At 47.3% G+C, this 13,385-nt stretch overlaps 1 protein-coding gene across 2 annotated transcripts in view; it reads right to left on the bottom strand.

The window, feature by feature from the left end:
- Ttll6 (tubulin tyrosine ligase like 6) overlaps window positions 1-13,385 on the bottom strand; it is a 36,434-nt gene that overhangs the window by 2,907 nt on the left and 20,142 nt on the right. For both annotated transcript variants that reach the window (XM_040749567.1, XM_040749568.1), the window contains 6 exons: window positions 13,182-13,357; window positions 10,986-11,174; window positions 9,457-9,631; window positions 7,863-8,138; window positions 3,209-3,539; window positions 1,252-1,589 (listed from right to left, as the gene is read on the bottom strand). In XM_040749567.1, the coding sequence (XP_040605501.1) occupies window positions 1,282-1,589; window positions 3,209-3,539; window positions 7,863-8,138; window positions 9,457-9,631; window positions 10,986-11,174; window positions 13,182-13,357 (1,455 nt within the window). In that variant the 3' untranslated portion in view covers window positions 1,252-1,281. The remainder of the gene's footprint in view (window positions 1-1,251; window positions 1,590-3,208; window positions 3,540-7,862; window positions 8,139-9,456; window positions 9,632-10,985; window positions 11,175-13,181; window positions 13,358-13,385) is intronic.

Here is a 13,385-nt window from a genome sequence, read left to right as displayed (position 1 = left end):
AGCACCCATGTGGTGGCTCACAGCCATCTGTAATTCCAGTTCCAGGGGATCTGATGCTCTCTTCTAGCCTCCAAGAGTGCTGCATGCCCATGGTGCGCGGACACACAGCAGGCAAAACACCTCGACACATAAAATAAAGGCTAAGATTTATTTATTTGTTTGTTTGTTTATTATGTGTGCATGCATGCCTGCTTGAGAAAAGAGGGCACCAGATCTCATTACAGATAGTTGTGAGCCACCATGTGGTTGCTGGGAATTGAACTCAGAACCTCTGGAAGAGCAGCCAGTGCTCTTAGCCTTCCAGCCAGTGTGCACTCTGTCTCTATGTCTCTGTCTCTGTCTCTCTCTTTGTTTTTCGAGACAGGGTTTCTCTGTGTAACAGCCCTACCTGTCCTGGAAGTAGTTTTGTAGACCAGGCTGGCCTCAAAGTCTTGAATAGCTTCCTGGCTCTGCCTCCAGAGTCTAGCCAGTGCCCTTAACCACTGAGCTATCTCTCCAGCCCTAAAAGTTGTAAATAATAATAAAAAAACCTCTTTTTGTTTTGTTTTTTGTTTTTTGGAGACAGGGTTTCTCTGTGTTACAGTCCTGGTTGTCTTGGAACTTGTTTTGTAGTCCAGGCTGGCCTCAAACTTACTGACGCCTGCCTGCCTCTGCCTCCCAAGTGCTGACATTAAAGGTGTGTGCCACCACCTCTGGGCAAAAATAAAGTCCTTTTTAAAAAACTTTTGGGTCGAGTGTTGGTGGCTCATGCTTTTAATCCCAGCGCTCGGGAGGCAGAGGCAAGCGGATCTCTGTCAGTTTTCGGCCAGTCTGATCTGCAGAGTGAGTTCCAGGAAAACCAGGGCTACTCAGAGAAACCCTGTCTCTTAAAAAAAAAGTTGTATTTATTTTGTGTTTGTGTGTGTGTGTTATGTCAAAGGACAGCTTCCTGAATCAGTTCTCTCCTTCCTTCAGAGGCACCTTAGACTTTGAAAGAGTGTTCCTCACAGTTTCCCTGGCCCCTCCGCACAGTGCAACCCACCAGGTCCCTCTGTGCTGTCTTTCAGTTCCTCCCATCTCATTACAGGGCCAGCCTTTGAGGACAGTGATAGAAAGTGCACTTTGTAGTGGGGGCCGAGCAAGGGTCTCATTTTGAGGAGAATCTCAGCTGTTGACTCACCTATAGGTCTTCATCAATCCATTCACCCTCCTACACACTCAACACTCCAGAAAGACGGAGAGGCACCGACGGGGAGAAGGATAGGCACCTACCTAAGCTCTCACATCCTTTCTGACCAGAGATCAGGCAATGGCAGTGTGCTTCAGGTCCTGTGTGATGGGGTCGATTGTAGCGCCTGGGTCCATTGTCGCACCTGGGTTGATTGTAGCAACTGCGTCGATTGTAGTGCCTGGGTCCCTTGTAGTACCTGAATGGCCTCTGCTAGGCCTAGGATCCAGACGGGCCTGAGTGGCAATTACCAGAAGGTCATTCAGAGATTCACCATGGCTGTGACAACCCTGCAGGAAGAGGACGGAGGGCACATCCATCTCTCTCCTCCTGCCAGAGTTAAGGCTGTGGGAGCACCACTCCTTGGTCAAGTACAGGCTACCTGGAAAGGCAAAGTCGTTGGCATCATCAGTTTGTGCTGCTATAGTCATCACAAACTCCTGGTGAAGGCCACCTCCCACAAGGCTCTCGTGTCCCCAAACTTGCTAACAGTCTTGGAATCAAAGTCAGCCACTGCTTCATTCCTTCTCACAGTATTTGTGGCCCAAGATTGGTACAGACAATGGGTCTCATGTGAGCATGGGCCATGTCCATCATCAGACAGAGAGAAGGGTCTAACCCTGCTCTTGATCTGGAATCCCAAAACCTGGAACTCCTTCCAACTGGTTCCTCTCTCTCTAGTGCTAAACAGTTTGAATTTTCTTGTCATTGTTAGTTTTGTGATTTTAGGGGAATAATTATTTTTATTTTATTTTGAACCTAGATCATGTAAAAGAGCAACCAGTGTCTTAACCATTGGACTATCTCTCTAGCCCCAACAATTATTTTTTCAGGACAGGGTTTTTCTGTGGAGCTTTGACTGTCCTGGAACTCACTCTGCAGATAAGGTTGGCCTCAAACTCACAGAGATCCTCTTGCCTCTGTCTCCCTAGTGCTGGGGTTAAAGGCCTGCACCACCAGCATTAAAAGATAAATAAAAATTAACAGGGCTTGTTAGATGGCTCAGCAGATAAAAGGGTGCTTGCCACACAACCCTGGCAACCTGAATTTGATCACTGGAACCTATATAAAGGTGGGCAGAAAGAATTGACTCCATAGAATTGTTCTCTGACCTCCATATGACCCACACATATGCACACATACACAATAATAATAAAATTACAAAACTAAAGGTTGGGGGAGATGGCTTAGCAGTTAAGAGCACTGGCTGTTTTTGACCCAGATTCAATTTCCAGCACCCACATGGCTGCTCGCAACTGTCTATAACTCCAATTCCAGGGACTCTGATGCCCTCTTCTGACCCCCAAGGGCATCCAGCACAAACATGATATGCAGATATATATGTAGACAAAACACCCATACACCAAAATCAATATATAAAATTAAAATATTTTAAATGAATTTTGTTTCTGTGATATATATGTGACCATATATGTGAACCTCATGAGTACAGGTGTGCAATGAGGCCAGAAGAGGGCTTTAATTATCCTGGCACTGGAGTTACACAAATAGTTGTGAGTTGTCCTGTATGGGTGCCAGCCCTTATTTATCTTTTTGAGAAACTGTCTTGCTGTGTAACTTAGGCTAGCTTCAAACTCCTGATCCTCTTGTCTCAACCTCCTGATTGCGGAGATCTCAGGCATGTGCCACCAGACCTGGTCCTAATGCTATAGTTTGGATGTTGAATGTCCCCCAGAGGCCTGAAGATAAGGTTTTGTCACCTGATGTTCCTGAGAGGAAATGAAACCTATGGTGGCTAGCCATGAAATCTGTGAGTTTCATTCACCATACCCTTCCCATCATTGCTATTCAGGTACTCTCACATCCAAGACCTAAAAGCAATAGGTTTGCCCCGTCATCAACTAACTCTGAAAGTCAAAGTCGTGAGCCTGAAACACATTCTCTTTAGAAGTTAATGACAGGAGTCATTTTGTCACTGTGAGAGAAAGCTGACCATCATGCTTAAGCTCAGGGCACACGCCTGCCTACAGCAGCACTCACGTGACTTGGGAGCCGGGAACAAGGAGCGTTTCTTCTTCATCTGAACCTTCTGCAGTATCTCTGACATCAGATGTTGCCTCTTCACCTCATTCTTTAGCAAGGTCCAACTCGGGTCCAAATTCCTGGGTTTAGAAGACATGGGAGGTTTGGGTTTTATCTCCTGGATCAGCGTGTGGGAGGCTCTCTGCTGCTTGTACCTATAGGAGGTTGTATGGACACTGTCGGGGCTGCTGCACTCAGGGCTGGTGGTCAGGCTCAGGCTTGCCAGGGATTCTAGAGAGGTTGAGAGCCCGGCGGTAGGTTCTGGGGAAGTTTCTTCAGTTGTTAAGGGCTGAAAGAGAAAACAGCCTGGAATGAGATGGCAGGAGGCAGAGGGTTCCCTTCTAGCTCCTCTAGGAAGAAAAGGTAGAAATGGTCACAGTGGTGAGTTAAGAGTTACCCTCAGGGACTGGAGAGGTGGCCCAGTGGTTAAGAGCACTGGCTGCTCCAGTTCCAGGAGATCTAATGGCCTCTCTGGTCGCTGTAAACACCCGACACACATGGTACACATGCAAACAGGCACAGACACATATACATACATTTTTTAAAAAAAAAAATTAGCCTTGCCGGGCGGTGGTGGCGCACGCCTTTAATCCCAGCACTCGGGAGGCAGAGGCAGGCGGATCTTTGTGAGTTCGAGGCCAGGCTGGACCGACAGCCTCCAAAACAATACAGAGAAACCCTGTCTCGAAAAACCAAAAAAAAAAAAAAATTAGCCTTAAAGCCAGACGTGGGTGGCGCACGCCTTTAATCCCAGCACTCAGCAGGAAGAGGCAGGCGGATCTCTGTGAGTTTGAGGCCAGCCTGGTCTACAGAGAGAGTTCCAGGCCAGCCTCCAAAACAAGACAGAGAAACCCTGTCTCGAAAAACAAAACAAAAAAATTAGTCTTAAAAAGTTGACTCTGGGCAGGGTGTGGTGGCACATGTCTTTAATCCCAGCACTCAGGAGGCAAAGGCAAGTGGATCTCTATCAATTCAAGGTGTTCTACATAGTGAGTTCCAGGACAGCCAGGGCTACATAAAGAAACAAAACAAAATAAAACAAAAAGGTTGGTGTGGTGAGTATTTTGTTTATGATCTAACAAATAAAGCTTGCTTGAAGATCATAGTGCAAAGCTAGCCACACAGAGCAGGCAGTGGTGACACACACCTTTAATCCCAGCAACCACACTAGTTAGCCATAGAGGTAGTGGTGCCCTAGAGAGGATTACAAGGAATACAAGGCGGGTGGAGACAGGAGTGCAGTGTATTCAGTCTGCAGTCACGCTGAGGACAGGATTGCCCCAGCCTTGGGAGAGGTAAGAGCTCTCTAGTGGCTGGCTGCTTTTCTTTTCTGATCTTCAGCTTGAACCCTAACATCTATCTCTGGGTTTTTATTATTCGTGCTACAAGTTGGCTCTAGGATGACCCAAGCATTGTTCTATTAGCATACAAAAACTTTATAATTTATTTATTCTTATTTCATGTGCACTGGTATTTTCCCTGCATGTATGAGGATGTGTGTGCTTTGTCTGTGTGAAGGTGTCAGGCCCCCTGGATCAGCAGTTATAGACAGTTATGACCTGCCATGTGGGTGCTGGGAATTGAACCTGGGTCTATCTGGAAGAGCAGCCGGTGCTCTTAACCACCGAACCATCTCTCCAGCCCACTGCAGAGCCATCTTAACAGCTCTTAAAGGTGCTTGCTTACTGACTGTAGCCAGAGCAGAGTTTTAAAAAACTCAGATGTATGCTTTGCAGACTGAACTCAGATGCATGCTTTGCAGACTGATTCTTCACCCTGTAGGTCAACTTTCCACTCTTTATTGTTGCCTTTGCTGAGAGATTCTGAGTTTGATGAAGTCTTGCTTGTCTAATGTTTTTGTTGTGTCCCCAACAATCTCTGCCAAAACCATCATAGAGCCCAAAGGACATTCTTTCTGTCTGTCTGTCTCTTCAGTGATTTGAGTATACACTTTTGCTGTTGCTTTTGAGTCAGGGTTTCTCTGTATAGCCCAGTCTGGCCTAGAACTCATTCTGTAGACCAGGATGGCCTTGAACTCACAAAGATCCACCTGCCTCTGCCTCCAAAGTGCTGGGATTAAAGACATCCACCATCACACCTGGTTTTAAAGTTTTTAAAATAAAGCCAGACAATTGACTGCTGGATATAATCTCTAAACAGTTCATTGTTGCTGTTTCTTTGGCCTGGTTCTGTAGCGGAAGATGATTTGTAAAGGTTGTCATTTGATGTGTATAGAGCACTGTCCCAGGGACACTCCATCCCAAGGGTATCATAATCCAAAGACCATCAAGTCTATTATATAAAATGTAGTGCTCATGTGTCACCTACACATTTCATCCAAATAGTTCTTTATTGTTATTATGTGTGTGTGGTTTTTGTTACTTTGTGGATCCCAGGCTGACCAATACGTAGCCAAGAATGACCATGAACTGTGGACCTTCCTGTCTCCACTTTTCTAGTACTGGGATCACAGGTGTGTACCACCACACCTGCCTCTTAGATACTTTAAATCACATCTAGATGGACTTAATGTCTAATACAATGGAAATGCTGCATAAATGCTGCATAAACAGGCTGGCCTCAGACTCTGTTTGCCTCTGCCTCCAGAGGTCTGGGATTAAAGGCGTATACTACCACTGCCTGACTTATTTTGTTTTGTTTAAAAAGTTTGTATTTGTAATCTTCCCAGTAGAGACACAAAGACAGAAGGATTCTGGAGCACTTGGGCCAGCTAGCCTAGCCTACTTGGTAACTTCCAAGCCAGTGAGAGAGAATTCCTCTCCCAAAAAACAAGGTGCATGGCACCGGATGAGTGATACCCAATGTTGTTGTCTGGAGTGTGCACACACAAGCACACACACGCACACACTTTTTTTTTTTTTTTTTTTTTTTGGTTTTTCGAGACAGGGTTTCTCTGTGGCTTTGGAAGCTGTCCTGGAACTCACTTTGTAGACCAGGCTGGCCTCGAACTCACAGAGATCCGCCTGCCTCTGCCTCCCGAGTGCTGGGATTAAAGGCGTGCGCCACCAACGCCCGGCGACACGCACACACTTTTAAAAACTAAGCTCTATAGGTTTGGTAACTACATTATTTTTTAAAAATATTTTTTGATCTGTAGATCAGTGAACCTGTGGATGTAGAACCTATGAACATGGAGGGGGTACTATAAAGATTTTATGCTTGTTTCTGTGTTTGTGAACATTTATTATATATACTTTTTTCTTTTGGTTTTTCAAGCCAGGGTTTCTTTGTGTATCCCTGGCTGCCCTGTAGATCAGGCTGACCTCAAATTCAGAGATCTGTTTGCCTCTGCCCCTGGAGTGCTGGGATTACCAGCATGTGCCACCACCACATGGATATATATATATATATATATATATATATATATATATATATATATTGATAGATTGGGGTATGGAGAGATGACTCAGCAATTTAAGAACACTTGCTGCTTTTGCAGAAGACCCAGGTTCAGTTCCTAGTACCTACATAGTGGCTCACAACTTCCTCTAACTCCAGTTCCAGGGGATCTGATTCCCTCTTTTGACCTCTGCAGGAATTGCATTCAAGTGGTGGAAACACACTCAGACACACACACAACACACAACACACAACACACAACACCACACCACACACTGAAGAAAGTATTGGAGTGGAACAGACTGGCCCTCAATTCTGGAGCTTAAGCAATCCTCCTGCTTCAGCAACCATCCAGATAGCTGGGACCACAGGCACCCTTCACCTCACCTATCCCATAAACATAAGTTTATTGTTAGGTGTGGTGGCACACACCTCTAATTCCAGCACTCAGGAGGCAGAGGCGGGGGCTCTCTAGAATTTTTGATCAGCCTGATCTATACAAGGAGTTGCAGGCCAGCCAGGGCTACATAGTGAGACCCTGCCTAAAAACAAACAAATAAAACAAAACAAAACCCAACAGCCAAAAATGAAAAACTGTACATGGAAGAACTATAAGGAAAGGGCCAGTATGTCCCACGTAGGCAATGATGTTGTCACCATTGAGGCTTGCCAGCAGCCATCAGAAGGTAATGAAGTTTTTTTCTCCAGAGACATTGGACAGAACCTGGCTCTGCCCACACTTCAGTTTCTAGAACCATGAGAGAACACATGGTGCTGTTTTAAGTGAATAGATTTGAGGCAGAGCACTGGATGAAACTAGCAGGAATGGCAACCTGCCCATGAAAAGGAGGAATCCAGTCAGCCGGGCGTTGGTGGCACACGCCTTTAATCTCAGCACTCGCACTCGGGAGGCAGAGGCAGGCAGATCTCTGTGAGTTCGAGGCCAGCCTGGTCTACAGAGCTAGCTCCAGGACAGCCTCCAAAACAATACAGGGAAACCCTGTCTCGAAAAACCAAAAAAAAAAAAAAAAAAAAAAAAAAAAAGAAAAGAAAAGGAGGACAATCTCCTCAAAGCTATTGCAGGCTTAGCCTCCCAGCAGGAATGCCATCCCACTATTCGGACTTCACAACCTGGAAAACTGAGTCTTGGGTAGCATCAGTGGGTACTCGAAGAGCTACAAGTTAGGGACAGAGAAAGGACCAGAAGCCATGACTCTTACCACTCCCTTCCAGAACACAGCCCTCTACTTACCAGGATATTATTGCTGATTATGTTCACTGAAAAGGCCGACTTCACTTCCTTGATTTTGGAATTGGACCTACAGAGCTCTGTCCCAGAGCAGTTGAGATTTGAATTCCTTAGGTCAGGGACAGAATTGTAGTGCCTCGCTGACATGGGCTTGCAGGGAGCGAGGCTGGCCTCCTTGGGGTCCTGGTGGAGGCTACTGGCGGTTTCATTATTCCTTATGCCTCTGATGTTCAAGAACAAGCCAGGTGTGCAGGATACTAAAGTCATTGGGTGGTAGCACTGGAAAGGAGGAAATCAGACACACAGCCCGTGGGGGAACGCAGTCCTGTCCACCATCAGACTCATCTGCACCCCAGGGAAGGTGCAAAAGAAATCATGAGAAAGGAAACAGGAGGCACCAAAGGCTTTCTAGTCTGCAACTCTTAGCCCAGGCTTCCAGAACCCATACAAAGCTCATGGCTGGATTGGGGGAGGGAGTTGTTAGCCACTTGAAATTGAGATTTCAAACAGCACAGTATATACTTGATGGTAAGGTATTCCACAGGTTTCATCAGATTCCCAAACAGTCCCCAACCCAGCTCTAGCCTTGTCCTTCCCGGGAAGTCTTCAAGACTAAGGAGATAAACTCCTGCAATCCCAGCACTCCAGTCACAGAAGCAGGGTTACCATAGGTTACAGCATGGTCCACATAGTGAGTTCCAGGCCAGCCAGCAGATCTCAACAGTGAGAGTGAGACATTTTGAAAAATACAGAAGATCAGAGGGAGGCTGGCAGTATAGCATTCAATTAACAGCCTGGTATACATGATCTCAGCACTGTACTAAGCAGGCCTTGTGCCTCATGCCTATAATCCCAGCACTCAGGAGGAGGAGGCAGGAGAATCAGTTCTACATTATCTTGAACTACAAAACAAGTCTGGGATCAGCCTGTACTACACGAGACCCCTACCTTAAATGATCAAAAAATGCACAGAAAACAAAAGCCAAGAATGACAAGGAGAGGTACTGTCATCTGTGTCGCCTCTTTTCACTGAGGTAGAAGAGAACCAGAGGCGGAGGAGGTGGAACCCAGTGATTTAGTCCCAGGACAAGGAGCAGTTGGCGGAGGGGGGGGGGGACGGGGGGACGGGGGGGGGGACTGGGCCACCCTGTGTAGCCAGTGAGCATGAAGGAAGCACCCAGCCATTTTTAGTGATCCCCTGAAGTATTGAGGCTCATGTCTCCCAGCAGCCCTCCTGAGGAGCCTGCTGTAGGAACATTCCCACCCAGGTCGAAGATGACAGAAGAGAACAGACACAGTTGTGGAGCACACTCCCTGCGTGGGCCCTGGTTCAGCCCCCAGCAGAGTCAAGCCGCTCTTACTCCCAAAGGTAAGCAGGAGAGACCAGTGAGCATCCTCTACTGTCAGGATGGAGAAGGGATCCTCTAAGAGATGCCAGTCTGTTTGCCTTCTCGACCCCTTCCTGTAGTTCAGCCCTTTGGGCAGCCCATCAGTGTGTCTGTGCTCGGAGCAGAGGTCTCCGTGGCACCCTCCCACGGATTGGCCCAAGCTGGGGCAGGGTGCTGGCTATACACACATCCCCCCCATCTGAGTTTACTTGTTTGGGGGGATGAGTGGTGGTCTTGCTCTTCTGCTGCTGTCTCTGTTGCCCGGCTTTCATGGACTTGTCTCTTGCCTGCTCACCAACAGACTCGCCCTGCATCTCTGCCTTCTTCTCTTTCTTTAGGATCAATTTCTTTTGCTGTTTTTGCCTCAGCTCCTGGATCAGTTGCCTGTTGATTGAAGAACAGGTGAGTGTCATGGGCTAGGGACCAAGCATTCTACTTGGAGGATAGATAAAATGGAATGGAGAGGGGCTGGAGAAAAGGCTCAGTGGTTAAGAGCACCTCATGCTCTTCTATAAGACCCGGGTTTGAGTCCCAGCACCCACATGGCAGCTCACTATTGTCTGTGATTCCAGGGGGTTGATTTGATGCCTTCTTCTAGATTCTGCAGGCATTGAAGGCACATACCACACAGACATACATTCAGACAAAACACCCACAGACATAAAGTAAAATAAATAATATTTTTTTTTGGTTTTTGGAGACAGGGTTTCTCTGTATTGCTTTGGAAGTTGTCCTGGAACTTGCTCTGTAGACCAGGCTGGCCTCGAACTCACAGAGATCCGCCTGCCTCTGCCTCCTGAGAGCTGAGATTAAAGGCATGAGCCACCAATGCCCAGCTAAAAAATAATAATTTTTCAAAAAGGATGGAATGGAGAAACAGAGTTCCTGCACAAGTGACTGAAGGCCAAGGAACAGTGTGGGTGAGAAAGAGCTGTCTGTCCTTCCAACATCCCCAGACTGGGGAATAGCATCCTTTCAAGGAAGGCATAGTAAAGGGAACTGCTCATTTCCCTCTTCCCTAGAAAGAAGACTTAGGTAGGAGGGCTAAGGCCAAGTGCCCCCATATTGGGCCACTTCATATGCTGGGCTCTCTGGCTAGTGAATCCTGGTACTGGACCAAAGGAGGTAGACCAGAGGACATCACTTGGTCTCAGGAGTCAGGGGACAGGGTAATCTTTTGGTGTCATCTTGCTATGTGACCTCCTCTGTGACATCCTCTCTCATAAATGAGGTGCCTGGTGGGGACTGGACCTAACAGGATAGCCCCCTTCAAGCTCTTGGATTTTCATATAACCTGGATACATCACACACTTCTGAGGTGGTGGGGCGGGCATTTGTCTCAAGGTAAGTGCCTAAAACAGTAGCTCATCAATTTGATTTATTATTATTATTTTTGTTGTTTGAGACAGGATTTCTCTGTGTAGCTTTGGAGCCTGTACTGACACTCGCTCTGTAAACCAGGCTGGCCTCGAACTCACAGAGATCTGCCTGCCTCTGCCTCCCAAGTGCTGGGACTAAGGGAGGCAGCATTCAGCTACTTAGTGACTCACTGTACTGTGGAATCTTCCAGTTCCTGGTCTTTGTGAGACCCAGACCGAATGTTCTTCTGTCAGATGCAAGTTTGGGAACTGGACACAGAAATTCTCCCTGCCACCTTGGGCCACCCAGAGGAGTAGATCAAGCACAGTCGGTTACCATGACACCCAGCCCGCCTCAGCCTGAGAGGAAGCCTTCCTACCGGGCGTACAGCTCTCGGGCTCTGGAAGCAACAGTATTCTGGAAGAGGGAACTATTGTCCTGGAAAAACTTCTCATACTTTTCCAAATTCAGACCAGGGTAGATGAGGCGGAACCCGCCACAGTTTTTCCTCTCATACTCCTCCGTTTTCTGTAACCGCACTGCCTGGAAACCCTTGACCTCTTCCATCCTGTGGGGAAACAGAAGACAAGGCTGCAGTTGTATCTTCTTGGAAGGGACGTGTACAAGCTGGGTGTCATTTAGGGCCTTGCACATAATAGTGACTGATCGGTATTTGTTAAATAAGAGCAAGGATGTCTCTCAAAGGGGGTTCTAGCTCTCCTGGGACAGTCGGCATCACAATTCGAGAGGGAGTTTCTTGCAAGCTCAACCAAAGCCTCTGCCTTTGTGAGTAAAACCCATTTCCCCCTTGGCATAGTCAACCGGGCAGACTGTCGCCACCTTCCCACTCATCGCCCCCATTACCCTGCTCTGGAGAACAGCAGCTCATATTTTGCTAAATTTGAGGTCTTCTTAGATGGACTTAATAAGCCTTTATGAGCCAGGAAGTTCTCACGCTTCCTCACCCCGCCCCCCAGGAGGAGGAGACCAGGTGGAGTAGCAGCATAAGCTTCCTACACAGTGTACTGCAGGGATGTCAAGAACCACCCGGCTTTCCAGCCAAGTAACACAAAGGAGGCCTTCGGTGTGACAGCTAACACCTTATTCCTGAGGGCATTGGGACAGCACAGTACAAGGCCTTCTGGAGTCCCAGGCAGCAGGCACCGTGGGCTCTGGAGTTTAGAGCTGTCCCCAGCCAGCTGAACTTATCCATGTCGGTTTCCAGATAGGAATCGTAGTATCTGATGCTATCTCAGAAAACAAAACAAGAAGAACAAAGAATGCATCAAAAACCCAAAAATGAAAAACAAGTGCTGGCCAGAGAGATGGTATGCAAGCTTGCGGATCCTCCGTCAGATCCCAGTAGTCTCATAAACAGCTGGGCGTGGCTGGGCACACACAAGCAAGCAAAAATCAGTCTGAAACCCTGATGCGGAAGTGGGTGGAGACAGGAGGATCACTGGGGCTTGCTGACCACCAGTCCAGCTCCAGAGTCAGTAAGAGATCCTGTCTCAAAGCAATGAGATAGAGACTGATAGAACAGTATATATGATGTCCTCCTCTGGCCTCTGTGCATGTGCACATATCACACACATACACACACACACACACACACACACACACACACACACACACACGTTAAAGACTTCAACAAAGGCTCTGTACCAAAAAAAAAAAAGCACGAGGCCAAGGCCAGGGAACAGCTCAATGATTGTTTGCCTATCATATGTAAGGCCCTGAGCTTGAGTCGAATATGCCTTTCTGCCAACTCCAAGTCAGATCTCTCTCTCTCTCTTTCTCTCTCTCTCTCTCTCTCTCTCTCTCTCTCTCTCTCTCTCTCTCTCTCTCTCTCTCTCTCTCTCTCTCTCTCTCTCTCTCTCTCTCTCTCTCTCTCTCTCCCACCCCTAGGATCTCAGGCTTGCTATGCTATTCAAGTGCTTTCACAGTAAAATACAATTAGAAGCCAGGCTGTGGTGGTGCACACCTTTAGTCCCATAATTTGGGAGACAGAGGCACATGGATCTCTGTGAACCTGGTCTACAGAGTGAGTTCCAGGATAGCCAGGACTGTTTCACAGAGAAAGCCTGTCTTGAAAAACAAAACAAAACGACAACAAAAGATACAATTAGGAATCTTTTGATAAATATTTAGTGTGTATGTATGCATATGTGTATAGTGTGTATGTGTGCATATGTGTATACATGCCACAGAAGCCAAAGGACAACTTGTGCATGTTGGTTCTCTCCTTCGTCATGTGGACTCTAGGAATGGAATTCATATGTACAGCCGACGGCAAGTGCCTTTACTGACTGAGACATCTCACTACCCCAACAGTCAAGAACCTTAACTTCTAACAAGTTAAGGGGCCAGGCACTATGGTAAGGCTTCATATGATAATGTCATTCAGTCCCCCTAATATCTCATGTATATGTAGCTTCACTTCACAGAAAGACCCCCAAGAGATTAGGAAGTGACAAAAAGGCCACATAACTGGTAGACGTCACAATCGGGGACAGGCTTACTGAGGGCAGGGCAGTAAGGGAACAGGCTGCCTGGGACGGGGGCACGGCTGTACCTCATCTCCCGAGAAGGACACTGCTGCAGGAACCGTCCCCGCTGCCTCTCTTCCTCCAAGACTTTCTTTTTGTCGCAGCCCCCCAGATTGACGAGGACCAGTGCATCGTAGAGCAGGCTGTCTTTCACCTCTTTATCCAACTTGGAGTCAGTGGAGAAGCTTGGAGAATGGTTGACCTGTGAAGACAAGACAGCAGTGGGGGAT

The sequence above is a fragment of the Mesocricetus auratus genome, unplaced genomic scaffold (assembly GCF_017639785.1).
Source record: "Mesocricetus auratus isolate SY011 unplaced genomic scaffold, BCM_Maur_2.0 Super-Scaffold_100007, whole genome shotgun sequence".
Lineage (NCBI taxonomy): Eukaryota > Metazoa > Chordata > Mammalia > Rodentia > Cricetidae > Mesocricetus > Mesocricetus auratus.
The sequence above is the reverse complement of the archived record's forward strand: the minus strand, read 5'-3'. Positions and strand labels throughout refer to the sequence as shown.